This window comes from Hydra vulgaris, chromosome 09, assembly GCF_038396675.1.
Source record: "Hydra vulgaris chromosome 09, alternate assembly HydraT2T_AEP".
Classification (NCBI taxonomy): domain Eukaryota; kingdom Metazoa; phylum Cnidaria; class Hydrozoa; order Anthoathecata; family Hydridae; genus Hydra; species Hydra vulgaris.
The window spans coordinates 59180544-59201770 of NC_088928.1; the positions used below are offsets into that span (position 1 = coordinate 59180544).

At 25.8% G+C, this 21227-nt stretch overlaps 1 protein-coding gene across 1 annotated transcript in view; it reads right to left on the reverse strand.

The window, feature by feature from the left end:
- The window catches only part of LOC100199152 (KICSTOR complex protein SZT2), a 225030-nt gene extending 205352 nt beyond the window's left edge, over positions 1-19678 (reverse strand). The window contains exons 1-13 of the mRNA XM_065806194.1: positions 19568-19678; positions 18279-18367; positions 17989-18166; positions 17676-17828; positions 17517-17594; positions 17307-17396; positions 17047-17169; positions 15414-15531; positions 13139-13277; positions 7113-7210; positions 5714-5903; positions 5533-5591; positions 704-777 (exon numbers count right to left, since the gene is read on the reverse strand). Of these exons, the coding sequence (XP_065662266.1) occupies positions 704-777; positions 5533-5591; positions 5714-5903; positions 7113-7210; positions 13139-13277; positions 15414-15531; positions 17047-17169; positions 17307-17396; positions 17517-17594; positions 17676-17828; positions 17989-18147 (1281 nt within the window). The 5' untranslated portion in view covers positions 18148-18166; positions 18279-18367; positions 19568-19678. The remainder of the gene's footprint in view (positions 1-703; positions 778-5532; positions 5592-5713; positions 5904-7112; positions 7211-13138; positions 13278-15413; positions 15532-17046; positions 17170-17306; positions 17397-17516; positions 17595-17675; positions 17829-17988; positions 18167-18278; positions 18368-19567) is intronic.
- Positions 19679-21227: the final 1549 nt, after the last annotated feature.

Consider the following 21227-nt stretch of genomic DNA (forward strand, 5'->3'; position numbering starts at 1 on the left):
AACAGAATCAGAATAATACAGAATCAGAAAAATACAGAATCAGAATTATACAGATTCAGAATAAAACAGAATCAGAATAATAAAGAATCAGAATAACACAGAAGTCATTGAATTATTCCAACTAAAGTTGTAATTTTTGTTAGCTGCTGATTGACTGATGATTGTTATCTATCAAATATTATTAACAACATTTTTATGGTAAATAGCCATGAATATGGATCTGGAGTTATATAGAAATAGTCATGAATATGGATCTTGAGAAATATAGTTTTGACAGCTACACCACTACTACACTGAAACAACTACTCTGCCTACTGTTTTGGTTCTGACAACTGTTCCTCTGCCAATGTTGTGTGAAACTATAGAACAAAAGCTCAAACTTGAGAAAGGGTTAGATAGAATAAATGCAGAACCATGACGCTTATTAACAAGAACCATCACGCTTATTAACAAGAACATAGGGGTTGAGAGAACTAATAGAAATTAAAATTATTTCAAACAACTTGAACCTAAAAATAAAAAAAAAGTTTTGAAAACTATTTTTATCTTAATGTTATGTATTTGCCAGTTAGTAAAAAAAAATTTTACAATCGTAATTAATAAAAGAAAAATTTACATGACTGGGGCTAGAAGAAGACAAAATTAGTCTTATCATTAAGCCCCGATCTCTAAATATAAAAATTTGTTAAAAGCTAATCCTTACAGCTTTTGCAATATACTCAATAGTAACAAATTCTTTCCATGGCCATACAAGCTTCACTTCAATGAACTTGTTATCTATAAATAATGGAAACTCATAATACACAATTTTTAATTTAACACATAATTTCACTTTAAAGTGTGAATATATATATATATAATATATATATACTTACATTTAGAAAAAACAACTTTTGATGGAACTTAGGGTTTCATGCCTATTGGCAATCATCAGCCATGAAGTACAAAATCAAAAAAATCAAAAACCCTTTAAAAATTACAAACTGTAATTTTTAAAATGTTGAGATTGTTATGTTTGAAAACTTAAACAACATGCTTTTTTATTTGTTCCATTTAATGGCCATTTTTGTTCTTAAAAACAGCTAACCTGTCATGTCGATATTAGGGTCAAATCATTATATTTCAAGAAAAAAGTTCTAGAAAAAATGAGACACTTTCAACAAGTGTCTCATTTTTTCTAGAACTATTTTCTGGATAGTTCTCTCTTTAAAAAAGTGGTTTTTATTAACTTGTGTTAAATTAGAAAAAAATTATGACCTCAACTTTGGAAAAAATCATAAAGTTGCTAAAATATGCCAAAATGAAACTAACTGTAGCATTATTCTGTTCATCCACAAGTCTTTACAGATAGCTTTTCTGATTAGCTACTACTGTCTGCAATAAATGGGCAAAATATAGGCAGCTTGTTGCAGTTTAGAACTTAAATATATCTAAAAGCAAAATGTCTACTTGCCTAAAAAGTCCAATTTTCAGCTATTTTGAGATGCTTGTAAATTTTTCTAACACATTGTTTTGATCTAAAATTAACAGCATATAAGACCATTAGACCCAACTATCTGAAAATGCAAACATTATAAACTTGTCAAATCCACACCAAAAATGCCAGCTTTTTTAAATCACCCTATTTTTCAATCATCAACGGTTGTATGTGTTACTAGAAACCAGTGCCTCTCTAATCTACCAACTGGCCTATGTAAAGGTGCAACTAGTTATAAGTCATTTCTTAATAAAAAGAAAGATATGGTTGGTTGTCCTCTCCTTGATCTGGTTTTTATAGTAGATATGGGCACAAATAAAGGGAGCAGTAACTTTTTAGAGACCTTCATTATGGTTCAAATAAAGGTCTCTAAATTAGATATTTAGGTACTTAATACCTAAATATCTAAATTAATTTCAAAATGAAACCATTATTTCTTTAAATTCTATTTTATTATAGGTAATCAGTGGTGTTTATGTGATCTGAACCCCCTCCCCCCTCCCCACTCACTAAGGTGAGGGGGAGGGGGAGGGGGGACACCAATCAAATTCAACTAACTTTTAGTAATTTAATTAACTTTTGTTAATTCCCGTTTAAGACCATTTATTGTATATTTGCTGGAAAATCTTGCACACATTTTTGATAGTTACTATGAAAATTTGAATCTTGTGGTAAAAGCATGAAAAAATGCAATAAAGATCTAATGACCTTAACTGTATATTCATTAGAAAATGAATTATGTATGTTTCATGCTAGAAAATGAATGCTTATATCTTTGTAAGTTGGTTGCCCTTCTTCCCCCTTTGATTGGTGCTACCCCTCACCCCCTCACCCTCACCTTATTGAGTGGGGAGGGGGGAGGGGTCCAGATCACATAAACACCACTGATTACCTATAATAAAATAGAATTTAAAGAAATAATGGTTTCATTTTGAAATTAATTTAGATATTTAGGTATTAAGTACCTAAATATCTAATTAATTTAGAGACCATTATTTGAACCATAATGAAGGTCTCTAAAAAGTTACTGCTCCCTTTATTTTGTGCCCATATCTACTATAAAAACCAGATCAAGGAGAGGACAACCAACCATATCTTTCTTTTTATTAAGAAATGACTTATAACTAGTTGCACCCTTTACATAGGCCAGTTGGTAGATTAGAGGGGCACTGGTTTCTAGTAACACATACAACCGTTGATGATTGAAAAATAGGGTGATTTAAAAAAGCTGGCATTTTTGGTGTGAATTTGACAAGTTTATAATGTTTGCATTTTCAGATAGTTGGGTCTAATGGTCTTATATGCTGTTAATTTTAGATCAAAACAATGTGTTAGAAAAATTTACAAGCATCTCAAAATAGCTGAAAATTGGACTTTTTAGGCAAGTAGACATTTTGCTTTTAGATATATTTAAGTTCTAAACTGCAACAAGCTGCCTATATTTTGCCCGTTTATTGCAGACAGTAGTAGCTAATCAGAAAAGCTATCTGTAAAGACTTGTGGATGAACAGAATAATGCTACAGTTAGTTTCATTTTGGCATATTTTAGCAACTTTATGATTTTTTCCAAAGTTGAGGTCATAATTTTTTTCTAATTTAACACAAGTTAATAAAAACCACTTTTTTAAAGAGAGAACTATCCAGAAAATAGTTCTAGAAAAAATGAGACACTTGTTGAAAGTGAGAAAAAAGTTATACAGCTCTAAAGTAGTCTGTTTTGACTATTTGTAAATCGAGGGGGGCCACTGTGTCATGTTTGTAAGGCTATAATTTCCGAACCGTTGTATTAGGAGGTCTGGAATTTCAAATTTACCTATCTACATGATGTGCATAACAATATGTAAAAATCAGGAAATTCAGAGATAGTGAGCCACAGGCCATTTGTTGAAATATAATGATTTGACCCATTATCCGAAATCATTTTTGCTGTAAAACTGCAAAGTTTGCAGTTTTACAGTAAAAATGATTTCGGATAAGTTGACCTAAAAGAAAAATCCCAACTAGTTTGCAAACTTCCACGCCATCATAGGCTCCCATGCAGTAAAATGTACTGGTTTAAACTAAATATAAACTAGATACTAAAAGAATAATTTTACTATAGCGTATAAATTAATTGTAAGTATAAACTGAATAAAAAAGGAGTTGAATAAAACATATAAACTGAACTAAATAGAAAATAAATATTAAACAAATTATTTTACTAATAACCATACAAATCAAACTAAATTAAAGTTAAAACAAATATTTGTACTAAAATATACAAAAAATAGTTATAATATAAACATAAACATGAAGAATTGCATTAACTCATTTGCTACCAGCGGAATAAAAATCTTTTTGACCACACATTTTTTTGAATAAAATTTAAATGGCATAACATTGACAAATAATTAAAATTCAAATAGTAAATCTCTTTAAAGGCATAACAAACTATATATCAATAGAAAGCTAAACAAATCATCGCGTTGGTTTGACAAGGTTCTAACTGATTTTTTTTATATAAGGAGAATAACAAATAAATCCTTTTTTTTTTTTTTTTTTAAATGTCTAAATAAAAATATTTATATGATTATTTTTTATTTATTTATGCATTTTTATGCATCAATCAAAAAAAGAATACATGAACAAATAAAAAAACAATAATATAAATAACTTTAATTAAACATTAAAAAAATTAAAGATTTTTTTTTTCTACTAATATAAAAAATTTCAGTTAGAACCTTGTCCAACCAAGGTGACGAAATGTACTTTATAATTGAATAAGTTTTTAACACGCATAATTAAACAATAAGAAATGCAAAGTGCTTAAAACCATTGTTTTTTATAAATAGTAACTAAGCATTAAGTCCGAAACAAAAAACATTCCGAGAAAAAAGTCCGAAACAAAACTCATTTAATGAATAAAAAGAATATTTTTTCATCAAAAGACTTTGGTAATTACTTAACTAAATATTTAACACTTCTACAAGTTAAATTTTCAGTGTCAACACTGTTTTATTTTATAACTAAATTTAAAGAAGTTTTTTTTATGAAGGATTATTCAAGATTTTTTAACTTTGTTAAGTGATAACTTTTTTATAATTACACAATATAGCTCTTAATTTTTCTTGATTATGTAGAGAATTAATTAAACCTTTAGAACAAACAAATTATATGTGTCTAGAATGGAAATTTATAAACAAAACAAGATAAATTGTGAAGCATTCTTGAAAGCCGCTATCAGAGGTTTGCGGTAGTAAAAGAGTTCAACCATAACTAAATGTAACATACTAAATGTAATAACTAAATTAAACATAAAACGAACAACTCTATTAAACCATATGAACTAAATATAAAACGAGAAACCGCATCATACTGCCTTTATTTTTTCTCTGCCTGCGAACTCTAATAATCACAAAATATGTATAATTGTGTCATGATTTTGGCTGGCTTCTAAAACAAAGTAATAATAAAGCAAGTAAAAAAAAAAAATCATAAATATAAATATATATATATATATACATTTTTTACTAAATCACAAACATTTTTTGTGATTTAGTAAAAAATTATACAAATATTTGATTTTCTGATTGTAGTAGAAAAAATACTTATATTTTTAAAAAATAACAACAAAAAAACGCTTAAAAATATCTTAAAAAGATATTGCAATGATGTACAATGAAACTGTTAGGAATTAAACATGCATGGAATAAATTATCAAGTCTGCAGATTGCGGCCAACATTATACAGACTTTGAGAACTGAAAAAAAATGGAGATGGCAAGCTTGGACTAAAACGTGAATTTTAAAGTTAATGGTGTGCATTCATTATTTAGTTTTAATCAAAAAAATTTAGCCCAAACGTTTTTTTTTAACATTTTTTTAAATATGAACACAACTTGTCTCAGCAGTCGGAGATCCCTTCAAACAAAACTATGTAGAAAAAAAAAAGATCACTTCTTAAACTATTACTTTACCAAATGTACCAAATAATAATCAGCATACCCTATCTTTTTATCAAAATATGATAATAACTTTTGGCTTACTAAACAAAAACAAGATCTTTATTATACTAACCTTTAGTAAACCGTATTCCATCAGTAATATAACCTTCCCTAGAACGAACTGTTAACACGCTAAGAAAAAAAAACAACAACAAATTATTAATTCAAAATCTAAAAAAAATTCAAAATCATTGTTTTAAAAGGTTATGATAAATATTTTTGTTTAATTTTTATTATAAAAAGAAAAATCCTGCCTTGATATTTTTGTTTGAAGTTCAAATTCTTTATATCGAATGGTTTGCTGCGTCTGAGGTGACAACATTGCTTTAGATTCCTTGGTTAAAAAAATAAATTCTTGATTCCATGAATCTATTTTATATCTATCAATATCTCTTTGAAAATTCCAACAAAACAAAGCCTTGTGGTATATGTTCATCTCTGAATCTTAAATACAGCAGTTTATTTTCAGGTGATTATTATGCCTTATTAATGAGTGACAACTGAAAAACAAGACTGGATTTATAGACACATAACTCCTTTGAGGTAAAAAGTAAAGCAAAAAGGAAAAATGTTTTAGAAAGTATTTTTATTCTAGTTTTTATTTAATCAGTTATTTTCTATAAAACTTCTTTCCTTTTTTTTCTTCATTTCTTCTGACTTTATCAACTAGGACTGGTATAGACTGAGCTAAACTCTGTATGAGCTCAATATCAACTTTATTAAGACAATACTTGATCCTAAAATGCAATTTTTTGCATGTCAATTATTCTTGTAGACAAGGCCTTTTAAATCAGGCAAGTATACATATGCACCATTTGAATGATATTTATAGATAAGCTGAATCTCTCTTTAATGAATTTGTTTAAATTTAGATTTTTTGATTTATAGCCAGTCCACTAGACAACTAGGCACAAAAGCAATTTGTAGAAGTCCTTTTTTTTAACTTTTGTTTGGCATTTAACTGTAGATAGAATAGATATTATGCCAATAGTATAAAATTTAGAGTGATACTGGGATGATTTAATGTAAAATAAAACTCATTGTTGATGATTGGTTTACAATTTTTGAATTCGACAACAATTGAAACAACCAACAATTTTGGAATCTTCATTATTTTCTTGGTATAGTTTTTGTCTTTGTTTTTAATGTTTTACTAATGTGATGCGGAATACAGTTGAACTTTTTAGCTGCCTGTTGTAAAGAAACTCTGCCTTTGATTGACTTTGAGCAGTTTAATGTTTATCTTTTCATTTTTTTAGCCTTTACTACACTTCCTTGAATGCATTGGTACCCAAATTCACTTTCAGTAGGTTTAACTATCTTGTAGATGGTACTTTTAAGTATATTCTTAGTTTTAAAGTGGTCTTAAGTGAATATTTTACCAACATTTCTGTAATATAGATAAAATTTATACAAGCATTTTTTAATCTCTTCTTGTTTTGAATTTTTTTATTCATTTTTCAAGAAAAAATAAAAGGAGATAAAACTTTTGAATAAATAAAAAAAATAAATAAAAAACTTTCTAAAATGTTTTTCCCCTTGTTTTACTTTATACCTTGAAGGAGTTGTGTGCTTTAAAATTTCATATTGCTCTAAAGTTTTCACTCATTATTTTAAATTATTTGCTTGAAATTTTCACTACTTTTTACTTACTATTGGTTTTTCGAACAGGAGGACATTTTATAAGATATGCTCCTGATGTTGCAGTTGCAATAAACTGCATGAGGGTGCAATGAGGTACGTAACCATACCTAAAATTTAGGGGGAAAAACAACATTATAAAATATTCTTTAGATACTATATTATACAAAAAAACATATAATATACCACAGAGTCTGAACTAAATCAATACAATATATGCAGACCAGACACAAACAACCAACCAAATTTTGACCAGATTTAGGTTGATTTGTATTTTTACTAAAAGACTTAAGGCAATTTTGATTTTTTACATTTTTTTAGATTGTTTACATCTTTTTTCTGTTAACTATTTGAACATTTTGTGTTTCATAAATTTTTTTATTTTTTTTATTTTTTTGTTTGTTTGTTTGTTTGTTTTTTTGACAAAAGAACAGCATAGAGTACATTTATTAACTTTAATTATTGTAAATAAAACTTTAATATTTTTACAAAAATTAATAAAAATTTGAGATTTTAATGAAAATTAAGAAATTGATTAGAGGTTTTGTTTTAAAAAAGTTTTAGAATATCTGACTGGAGAGTTAAAGCACTGGTTAAATATATTAATGAAGTCAATCATTTCCATAGACACCATCTTCAATAATAGACAATTAATCATAGTTTAACTTTGTGATACTAATGACACATTTTTTGTGTCAATAATATCACAAAATTTATTAATATTGTCAAAATTACAAAACTACAAAAAAAAATTTACAAGAAAAATTAATTATGCATATGCTTTAACAGATAATGTACTGTGCGCTGTTAAAGATGCAAAGATTAATAACAGACCTATTGGATCAGCTACAAAAGTTTGTGGAATTTGAATATGCAGAATTTAAACTAAAGATACTTACATATCTTTAACCTATTCGTATTTATAAAATCTTTTGTAGATTATTCATTAAAATTTTTTTTTAGGGATTGTTTGGAGTGGTAAAATTTAAATTTTCCATTAATACATTTGAAATGCTCTATAAACCCTGCAATACATCTGAAAAGCTTTTTAAACCCTGCGGTAGGTTACTATAAATTCATTTGAGTTTAACAAGATTTTATGGAGGTTAATGCATTATTAATAGAGTTAAAAAACATTTAACTGAGGTTAAAAAAAAACTTAAATTTTAGAGATAAAAAAGAACATGGTTTAATAAACTTTTCAAGAAGAAGGAGATAACTGTTGTCAAACATCGTTTATAGGTTTTGTATAAATTTTTTAATAAAACCTTCATTTTTGTTTAAAAAGCTATTGATAAATAAATAAAATCAATGATTTCAAGCTAATTAGAAAAAAAGTTTTTGTACTTTACTGAATGAACGAAAATTAATTTTGGAAAATTTCGAATTTATAAAATTGAGTTCATTCAAGAAAACTTTAAAATGGTAAACCATTATTTCAAGTAGTATCAGTTCTTCTAAAGGAGTTTTAACTAGGATTGGTAAAACTTTCTCAGATTCTTGGTATCAAAGAAATTAATTAAAAAATTAATCAAAAATTATGACCATAAAAAGTTTGAACCCCCTTAATTTGAGGGGGTTACAAATTGTGTATGGTCATAGTTTTTTAATGTAAAGAGATTATTGTATGAAATTTGAAATTTATTGATGAATATAAATTAAGAACCGTAAAAAAATATTTTATCAACTTGTTGCTCTGTGTGTTTGTGTGTAATTTTTTGCTTTTTCAAACAAAGTCAACAATTATGGTAGTCAACTCATGGCTGCTTTCCAGATATAACTATCACTTTCCAACATGAAATAAAGGTATCAGATCAAAATCTTTATTATCTATAACACCTTTAGTGCATTAAAAACGTCAAGAATATATCTTACTAAACTTCGGATTTCTTCCTAACCCGAATCTACCTAATATAATTTATGACTGTTCCAAATACTGCCGTCAAACTCAACATAAGCTAAAGACGTTTGCCGATGTTTGTACATAATGCTATACAAATGATGGGACCTTTAAAGCCAGAAGATGGCATAACATTAACAATCAGAAATTATCAAGAGACGGACAAATTAAAATCAAAGTTTCAAATTTTTAACATAGATGAGACATTATGTTTTGTGTTTTTTCAATCTTGTCAATTTTTTTAAATGCAATAACATAAATACACTAATTCAAAACAAAACAAAGCAAAAAAGACTTGTAATTATTAGAAAAGTTTTCTTATTTTACACACGATCCTGTATAAATGTTATATAAGTGGATTTTTTACATTTGCATATAACATATTTGTTTATTGTTACATTATGTTATATAAGATGCTATGCAATAAAGCTGCACTTATTTAGAGAATTCGCTTGAAAAGTGTCGAATAATTGCAATCGGTATATAAGTTTATAAAATGCTTTGTTTTTAAATTACATTGATAAATTTGATAGATCAGTGGTTTAATGTAATTCGCATTTTACTTATTTTGATGTAAAAATGCGAATTACTTTTAAGCATAAATTACTTTACATAAACTCATAAAAATATATGATTTACTTACATTTAAAAGTAATTTGTTTTCTTTTTAACATAAGTTATATAACATGTAAGTTTTTTAAATGAGTAACTGTTACTTGAAAAAGTATTTTTAAAAGTAAAAGTAATTTGCATCTTTACTTTTACTTGTAAATGTAACTTCCTTTTAATAGTAAGTCTTGTAAAATAATTTACTTTGATAAGTAATTTTGGTTATAATTATGTAAATAATTTACATCGAAATGTAATTTCCTTTTTATATGTAAAAAAAGTTATTTATGAAGTAAACTTACATATATATAAAATTTAAAAAACATAAAACTTACTTTACAAAGTAAAATAAAACTACATCATAACAACAAATTACTTTCATGTGTAAAAGTGACTAATTAGCAAAAACAGCTTACATAAAAGTTATTTGAAAAAAATTGCTATTTACAATTACAAATAAAAGTAAATTTTGTCTTTGAAATTTTATACTTTACTTTAAGTAAGTAAAACGTAAGTTATTTTATTTACTTTCTCAAAGAACAATCATTTCATGTTGAGTTAACATAAATTTTGAAATAGGAAGTGTATTCAAATCCATTGCCTGTTTGAGGGCACTTCTGGGTAATACTTCAGGTAATACTCTGATGTATGTGGGCAGCATTTATGGTGAGGTATCAGGAAAGGGTTTTTTTCATGTATATCCTAAAGGGTAGTTTTATTATAATTAGGGGCAAATATAGTCAACATGCGGGTATACCAGTATTGTAGAGACAGGTTCACTGCCGCATGAGTGCTAATAGGGGCTGCTAAATAATCATTGATTTTTTATTTTTATTTTTTGTTGAGCAGAAATAGGTTAGTGGCTATAATGTAACTTTAGGGAGGAGGGGAGAGGCATAAGTTTTAAGCTATGGTAATTCATGCATGTGTAAACCTTGACTGAGTCACTGTTCATTGGAGCACACTTTTTCTCCAGTTTTTTTTCTTTGTATCTGACTTTTCATTTAAGTATTTTGTTATGGTAATATGACACAATATAACATTTTTGGTATCCACAAGGACATCAACTGCTAGAACAGTTTTCAAAAAATCATAAGTCATTTAAACTCTCATGGTGGGGGGAGGGGGTGTTATATATGTTTTTTTGCCAACTAGAGACACAGAAAAAAGATAAAAAAGATCCTCAATATTTGACATTTGCCAACTATACTTCAAAACTGCCAACTGAAATGCTAAATTTACAAATGTGCTAACTAAAATGCATATATAACATATATAATTGCGCTAACTCAAATGTATATATAACAGCTTGGAAGGGGATACCCCCTACACCCCCATTCGCGACGACCCTGGTTGTAACAACCACTCTAACAGAAATGAATATTAATTTTTTGTTTGTTTATTTATTAATAGTTATTCATAAAACTGTTGTCTGGAATGAACTAATTTCAATTAATCTATTCCAGACAACAATTATTCCAGTTAGTCTTTTTTTAGAAATAACTTTCATTTTGGTTAGATTGGTTTTTATCCACAACCACGCTGAATAAAAGAAGCCAAATTACAAAACTTAGAATGATTTCCAAAATACAAAGCCATTTCCAAAGCAAGAACAATAAACCAGACAGTCTTTTAAGAAAATCTTTTAAAATAACATCAAGTTTATTAAAAAAAAAAAAAATTAAAGTTAAAAAAGTGAAAGTAATTAACTTAAAAAAATTTTATAACTTTGCATAACTATAACAGTCGTTTATTTAAATTTATTTTATATAGCAAATTTAGTAGGGTGGTTCAAAAAAGCACACTTTTAAATTTAAAATTATATGGTCGATTGTGAAGAAAAGTATCTTGATGTTACTTCATCATATAGATGAAATAACATCAACTCCATTTTTTTGAATAGTAAATTTTTGTTACTTGTTTTACTTTAAACTTTCAAGAATTCAAAGCAAAAAAGTTAAGAAAAGTGCAAATCACAATACTTAAACAACCAGATTCCAATCACATATTTAAAACCAGGCCCGTAGCAAGCTTTTTGTTTTTGTTTGAGAACTTAACTCTATGTAACGACATAGAGCAAACTCCAAACATTTATATATTTATGTTTATGTAAAACTTTTCAAAAGTATTGCGATAATCCAAGTATGTTAACAATAAACCCTTAAAATGTTTACCTCCCTTTTATGCCATTAGCGTGAGAGCGACAAGTTAATAACATTTATATATTTTTTTTAACATCTTAAACTAAATTTAAGTTCATTAACAAGTCTCTAATGTCATGCAATAATCTCTTAGTGTTCAAAAATTATGACCATATAAATTTTAAGCAACCTTTTTTAATTATTTAGGGGATTTAAAATATTATCTTTGATTAAGTTATAAGTTTGTCTGACAATCAAATTCTGTTCCTCATTCAAGCGTTCAGATCAAAAGTTAATTCAACTCTTTTTTCGTGAATAAGTAATCAAACGAAAAATCAAAAAAGATTTTTAAAAAAAAAAGGTTCTAGTGGTAGGATTCAAACCACAGTACTTTGCTTCAAAAACTCTGTGAGCTAACCACTCAGGCACACAGACTGTCTTTCAAAAATTTTAAAAGTATTTAAGAAATAAAAGACTTTATAAAACGGAAATGAATGCTATAAATCAAAATTAAGGAGATGTTGCTGCAAGGTTGCTGCAATGCTATTTTCAAGTGAAAGTAAAACTGTAAAGCTTGAAATATGTTTTTATATGTTTTAACATTACATAATTTGAATATATTTGCTTTTTAGATATTTGCATACACTTTTGCTCACATTTTCTTATTAAAAAAAGTGCTGCAACTTTTTCTTGCCATTACCTCCATTACAATGGATGCCAAGGGTTCCATCGTAATGGAGGTAATGGCGAGAAAAAGTTTCGTTGACATTTTTAATATTAAAGTGTGCAAAGTATCTTAAGATAATGACAACCTAAAAAAGCAGAACTAAGTGTATGTGTGTATATATATTAAACCCAACATTGTAGGGCATTGGTGGCAAAAGAAACCACCAGGCTTTAAGTTTTGTCACTCAAATTATAATTTTTTTATTAAAGAGTATTTGTTGTGGAACAATAGAAAAGAGTTTTTTTAATCCGAACAAAGTGTTAAGAGTAGCAATTGGGGCAAAGGGGTAAAATTGAGGGGGATCTTGTCCATTTAAGAATTATAGGTGCACATTACAAATTTTTTTTATTTAATTTAAAAACTGAAAATTTCAAAGTTAAGCTAAGTTTCAAAAACTTTAAATTAAAATTTCTTGAAATATAAAAAATATTTAAATATTTTACAGCATCTTAACATAAAGCTGAAAAGAAATGGTATCATGGCCCATTTTAAAACAGAAGAAGTTGTGTTTGCAGTAACCTAGGTTAAGCTGTGTCCGCCATAACCAAGAAGAGGTTTTACAGAAAGGTTTTACCTTTATTAATCAATCATGTGATGATTCTTTACCTGTTTGAATAAAAACAACTTGTGAATTTTTTTAAATGTTGTTTAAATAACTCACCCAACAGCAGCAGATTTGTAGCCACTTCCAACTTGGATAAATGAACAAACAGCTGCTGAATTACGAACTTGTGAAAGTAGAGCCTCCGCAACATGAGAATTCTCCATGTTGAAAACTCCATCTGTGATGACAACAATAGCTAGAAATCAAAATTACACAGATATACATAGATTTTTCTAATTGATCAACTCAAAATATATGAAACCATGCTATGTATGGTTGTTTTACAATGTTAGGATAACAATAATGGCAAATAAAAACTTTTTGAATATTTTTGTTAGAATGAATTTATGCTGTTTTTGTTGTCCATAAACATGTTTTTAAGGTTAACTTTACTCCTCTCTCAATGAATTAGGCATATTACTTAAAAAGATTTGTGTTACATATAAGTCGTTGTTCAATACTATTTAATTTAAAAGTTATTTAGCATTAAAATTTGTTTTCATCAAAGATTATGGCTTAATCATTGCCTTGAATGTCTTCTTTTAACTTATATATTTTATTTATTTAAAATTTATTTAAGAATCTAGATTAGGGCTTTGTTTATTGCTTTTTGATTTTTATCCTGTAGCATTCAGTGCATAAAGTTTTGTCATAAACAACAGAAAAATCCTTTGAAAAATTCTTTGAAACCATATTAAATCTTGCAATCATTGAAGCTTACAAATTTATTTGTAAAATTTTTTATCTTAACAAACTGCTAAACTAAAAAGTTGGCAATTTATTAAGATTAGCCCTCTACGTTCTTTCTTGTAATCATCTTTCTACTATAAGCTCACCTAAAATCCTTACAAACTAATACAAAAATTTCTGGCAATTTAATTATTAAAAAAAATGTCTTGTTTATCTCATTAAACCCACAAAAATTGTATATCACTCTGACAATTTGAAATCAAAAGAAATGATATTTTTTAACACAAAAATTAAAAAAAAGAAATGAAAATCATTCCTTAAAAAAAAAGAAATAGGTGAAAACTCAAATAATGAAATTTTAATTTGCTTTTAATTAAAAAAAGTCAATAAATTATATAATAATAAATATACTATATTAATTGTTATAGTTACATGATTACAATAATTATTATTGCTGTTGTTGTTATTGTTTTTTATTTGCATTTTTATTTGCATTTACTATGTAAGTCCTAAATGTCACTAAAACAAAATATATTAGAAATCTTAAAACATGTCTATTATTGCATTTCAATGTATTATGCATTAAAATTCCTGAAAAATGTTTAAAAAATAATAATTCTACTCCAATAGAGTTAATCAAATTTTTTTCAAAAGACTTTAGATAATGGTATACGATTATTAATTAAATAATTAAATAAAATTAGACAATAGTATATGATTAACAATTAAATAAAATTAGATAATGGTATACAAATAATAATTAAATAATTAAATAAAATTAGATAATGGTATATGATTAACAATTAAATAAAATTAGATAATGGTATATTATTAATAATTAAATAAAATTATGTAATGCTATAAAAAATAATAACTAAATAATGAAATAAAATTAGATAATGCTATATGATTATTAATTAAATAATTAAATAAAATTAGATAATGGTATATGATTAATAATTAAATAAAAATATATAATGGTATACAAATAATAATTAAATAATTAAATAAAATTAGATAATGGTATATGATTAACAATTAAATAAAATTAGATAATGGTATATTATTAATAATTAAATAAAATTATGTAATGCTATAAAAAATAATAACTAAATAATGAAATAAAATTAGATAATGATATATGATTATTAATTAAATAATTAAATAAAATTAGATAATGGTATATGATTAATAATTAAATAAAAATATATAATGGTATACAAATAATAATTAAATAATTAAATAAAATTAGATAATGGTATACGATTATTAATTAAATAAAATATTTAAATATAATAATTAAATAATGGTATATGATTGTTAGTAAAATAATTAAATAAATTTAGATAATGGTATATAATTAATTTTTTGGGGATTTAGAGTGTCCATTTTAGTCCCAAAAAATTACAATTCAATATTTTTAAATAAAATTAAAAGTACATTTTTTGTAATTTCTAAAAATGGCATTTTTAGAGAAAAAACCTATATAAGTCTCAAACTTTAAGAAAACTATGAAATATTAAATTTCAAAGTTTTTTGACTTGTCATGTTATCACAGTTATTGTAGGCCATCTTACACAACCATCTGATCTTGAAATACATTTATGCTATATACATTTATATATTGTAAAAGTAAACAAACCTGCGCTTGCATTGTCTGGAAGAAGTTGGAGGGCCAGTAACCCATCACGAATAATATAAAACAAGCCTGTTTCATTAGATTTTGATTGCTCTATTCCGTTTGCATGCTTTTCCCCAACCTGAAACATATTATCAAAACTTAAGATCTCAAACAAAATAAAAAAAACATCTGAAATTACTTATAACTCAAAAAACTTAAAAGATAATCTTTTAGTTAATAAAATTATATTTAAGCTCTTATATATACAGTAAATTCCATATAACCTAAACCTCCAAGGGACAAAGAAAAACTATTAAGATTGAAACTGGTTTGGCTTAAAGGATTTTTATGAGAAATTGGGTTCAACAAAATTTGAAAATATCTTGAGTTACTTGAATTTAAATTTTTTTTAAAACTAATTCACTCCCAACAAGGAGTAATAAGCTAGTAGTAACGGGCAAACAACCACTATTAAAAATAATGCTAAAGAGGGACAAAACAGTTGGCAAAAAATTGAAAAGACGGAGATGAAGATTGAAGAGAGTTCTAAAGCATCCATTAAAAGTAATCAATGCAATTGAAAAGACTTTTTGTCAAGACAGGAGCATAAAGTTCAGTTGCAAGCAAATAAAACCATTTTAGATATAAGTTGTTAAAAAGGTCATTCATGTAAATAAGAGACAATACAGGACAAATATATATATATATATATATATATATATATATATATATATATATATATATATATATATATATATATATATATTTATAATTTATATATATATATATAATTATAAAAATTTAAATATATATATATTTAAATATATATATTTTAAAAATATATATATATATATATATATATATATATATATATATATATATATATATATATACATATATACATCTTTTAAGTCATCTGTCAATCGTTCTCTTACTCTATAAACTTCATCTTTACTTTTTCAGTAACTTCCAACTCTAATAATGGTTGCTTGCAGCCTTGTTGAAAATGAAGATGTTGAAAAAAAACACATTTTCTTAGTCCTCACCTTAAGAGTTGATTCTTGAAAGTCTTTTTTTCTGGGTTAGATTAAAATCTCTTTTGTCCATGTTATATGCAGTAAAAAAAATTTTGCTGAGTGTACATGAAAGTTTTTTTTATCATACTTTTACAATAACAACATTTTAAAAAAAAGAACTTTTTCCCTTAAATCTTATGCTTGTTTATTTTTTTTAAATTAACATTAAAAATCTCAATGGAAAATCAAAACATTGGAGTTTACTCAGTGGGTCAGTGGGTAAGTACCTTCGTTATGTAGCACACTGCAAATTTGAAAAAAAACAACTTGTTTTTAAAATTTCTAATAGTGTTTTTTCCATTTATCATGCAAATGTTTCAGAGGCAAGAATGAAAACGTCAAAAAATTATTTTCTGAAAAAATTTTTCAGGCAGTGGTCATAAAATTAAAGATTGTGCTGAATGTAGTTCCATAGGCTTTCACCATAAGCAGATGATATAACACTTTTAAGCCAGAAACAAAAAGAGATAAAAAAAGTGATTTAAAAGTATTATTATTAAGTATTTAAAAGTATTAGAGTGTTTTAGTATGAATTTTATTATGAAATAAACTATATAATAGAAATAGATTTTAATTACTCCTTGATTTTGTTTACGTAATTCTTCATTAATGGAGTTTTCCAAAACTTGAAGCTTTCTCTTTAATTGGCATAATAAGAATTTTACATTTTCTACGTTGACACAATAACCTTGGACTAATACCTAAACAGAAATAAACTTAATTAAATATATTAATTAAAAATCAATTTTGTTTATATATAAACTGACTATCTTTTATTAAAAATACAACTTCATCAACAATTACAACTTAGCACTCAATAAAAATGCTGAAGTATTACCTGGCACTCTCTAACATTGATAAAAGTATGCGCAAGAACAGTTAAATGCAAATTAGGATTTGATTCTAATGAACTTCCTGGAATGCAAAACTAAATAAAAAAGCAAAACAGATAAATTTTAATAACATTTTTCAAATAATACACCAAGCCTTTTTGAGTTCTAAAAATAAACAATCTTATATAACTACTATATTTAGTTGTAAAACTTACTGGTTGAACTAGCCCAACTAATGTATTTTTCATGTTTTCAAATACATCATCTATCAAAACATTTCCAGTTTCAGTATCCTGAAAATAAATAAAAGGTTTAAAGAAAAAGGATAATTAAAAAAATGTATTTGTTAAAAATGCAAAAAAATACTAAACTACCAAAGAGGCAAGAGAAGGACTCATATCAATGCAAAAAACAAAACGATATTGTCTTCCTACAAATGACAACTTTGTAGTTGGAACAATAACTGTCTTTTTATGTGGTAAAACAGGAAGAACAGAAACAACTTCTAATTCTTCATTTGAATTAACCTTAAAAAAGAGATAATTTATATCTAAAAAAAATTAACCCTTAAAACACTTTTCTTAGTTTTTTACAATAATTTATTTCGCTTTTTTTAACTTATTTAATAATTTCTTAATCTGCTATAACATATATGAAAAAATTCAAACTGTTATAAATATAACACACCAACTCTTCATCGGTTTTGGGTGAAACTGATTTGTTTAAGTGTTCAAAAAACCACTGCAGACGAATACTTCTTGAAATACGATAATCCCTTCCCATCAAAAGCCAAACATCTTCTGCATCTATATCAGCTGACATACTCTCACTTCCACACTCCTCCATTTGCAAATTGTTGTGGTTGCTTAAATTTTAGATTATATATATATATATATATATATATATATATATATATATATATATATATATATATATATATATATATATATATATAAAATTAAATGTAAAATAATGACCTTTTATTGAGAATCCTGATTTTTAAACCTTGAGTTTTTGAACTTGTTTTTCATTGCATAGAAGTATTTTTAAATAAAAAATCAACTGCCTGTAAAAAAAATATCTTTATTAAAATATTTATATAGTCTCTCTAACACCAAGGAAGCTGCAAAAATCAAGGAAGCTCATCACTTTTTTTGTTTTATTATTAATAATTTTTTAATTATTGTTGCAAGCAACTTTTAATTTGTTAACTTCAAAACATAAATTTTGAAAATTTCATTGTGGAAAGAAACAAGTTGAGCTTTGTCACAATTATTGTGATTACCATGTCAAAAAACAGAGTGAAAACATTTCTGTTAAAAACTAAAATTTACTATAATAAGTTTCAAAGGAAAACAAAATTGTTAATTTTATTATAAATAAGCATTTCTTTGTAGTGATCAAATGATGCAACTTAGGTATGATATCAATTAGGTATGTACATGTAAACAACACTTTTGTATAAAACATTAAAAAATTAATTTAAAAAAAATATCTACATAATTTTCTTTATACTCTTACAAAAATAGCATTTTAAATAATGCGTACAAAAATAATGACATTTATTTAGCATAATTAAAAGTATCAGATTTATGTCGCTTTATTTGTTGGCAGGATTTTTAATAATTATACTTATTATATTTTGTGATTTCTTGTGAAATAATTCAGATAAGAAAATAACTTTTATTTGCTAGCTTTTAGTGTTTATTTAATTTTTGAAACATAAAAAATGTTTAGATTGTAATTAATCTTTAAATGAATGGTTCATAATTTGGAGGTCAGGCCTCCCTAAAAATATTTCATTAAAAAGAAGACCTAATTCTTTTAAAAATTTGGTGCAGTCAACATGAATAAAAAAAAATGATTAAAGAGTTTTTCATTCATATTTGCAGCACAAAAAAATTTAAATTAAAATTTTTTGTGCTGCAAATATGAACAAAAATTTGTTTACAGTGTTAAATTTTATTACAACCTAAATTAAAGACTCTATTTTACCATCCAACTCAAATGCCAGCTTCAAATGCAACTGAATTGCTGGGGATGAGGATTGAATAGGTGTTTTTCACATTAGACCTTAGGAAAATAAGGTTACTCTACCCATTTATTATATCACTCACTTGGTTTTTGAAGCACCTTAATTATTTGATAAAATTTTGAACCATGAGATTATAACTATTATGAACAAGTGCTTTCTTAACAGCTAAACTAAACCTAGGACTTTCTCTGTTGGATTTAAATGTATAAGCAATAGAATATATAAACAAACCTAAAGGTTTTTCTGTTGTTGTTGTTTTATTTTTTTTTATTTAGTCTTGTTACGGTATTCGATTTGTAACAAAGCAACATCTTTTCATAAAACTATATTGATAAAATAGCTATAAAGAAATAAATTTTTAAACATCTTAAAGATTTAATTGCTGAATGCAAGAATTAATTTTTAGACTCAAGTTCTATTCTAATTTTAAAAATATAAATTGAAAAACTGTCAAAATGATTTTCTTGTTTCAAGAAACCATTTAATAAAACTTATAATATGGCGTTGTTATTATTATTTTTAAAATGCTTTATTTTTGCATCTAATTAAAATAAGAAATCTTAGTAGTGTTATGTATTTCAAGCATGTTAATGAGGCGACTTCTTATGACCTTTTACTAAATGGCAACAACATTTTAGCTTATTTTTTAATCTACATCGAAATTTTAAAAAAAACCACAAACTTTAACAAGCATTTTGTTATTTAAACATTGAGAGCTATAAACTTAATTTGAACAATAATTAGAATTTATTTGAAATGAAAATTAATTGCTTGAAAACCAACTCTTTTTCTCAGAATTTTATAATGTTAAATCTCGGTCTTTAGAAGATTTGATAATTAACCGTATGCGGAATGTTCCCGGTGTCATGAAATAAATTAACCCCCATAATAAATTTTTTACGCAACTCCCGTTGCGTAGAAAATTACCTGGGGAGTTAATCTATTTCGAAATAGGTTAACTCCCCTTAAAATAAATTAACCCCTGTCGGCGAAACAAATTAACTCCCCATAATATTTTAACTCCTTTGGAACAAATTATACGAATTACAAAAAAAGTGTTTTAACTTGATGTTTTCCAAATGTGTTGTTTTTAAATCTGTTAATTAGTTATTGATATGGATATAAATTATATTTCTATTATTACTATATCATATATTAATAGTGGCAATATATGATATAATAACAATATATATATATATATATATATATATATATATATATATATATATATATATATATATATATATATATATATATATATATATATATGTATATATACGGGAAGTGGGGGCATAACAGCCATCGTAACGTTTAGATTAATGGTGTATGAAAATAAAAACGGCATGCGTTTTTTTAACAGTGTATTTCGATAAACCAATCATTAAGCTTTAAATTGCTGCAATTAAGAAAAAAATAAAACGGTTTTTGAAAATGTTATAACACAAAAATTAAACTTAGTGAAAAAAAACGGTTGTGCCCCTATAGAGAGGCACAACCGCACCCTAAAATATATATACTTTGGTCGTTAGGAAAGTTCGTAGAACTTCATCTGAAAAAATACAATGAGACAGGAAATAATTAAATATTTATATATCATTTTAAATTGTGTTTAATTATGAACATTTTAAGTACTTGTTGAAATATTTTGAATGTTTATTAAAAAAGTTATTTAAATTTTATTATATACGTTAAAAAAAAAAAATTTAAATGGAAAAATTTGAATATTAAGCATATATTAAAACCCGTGCTCTACTTGGAGTTTCAGCACAAGCCATATGAGTTGGTTTTAGTTCATGGTAACCAAGCTCCAAAATATAGTACAGTTGCCAAGTGGGCTGCTTTATTTAAAGATGGTAGAGAGAGCCTCGAAGATAATCCTCGCTCAGGGCAC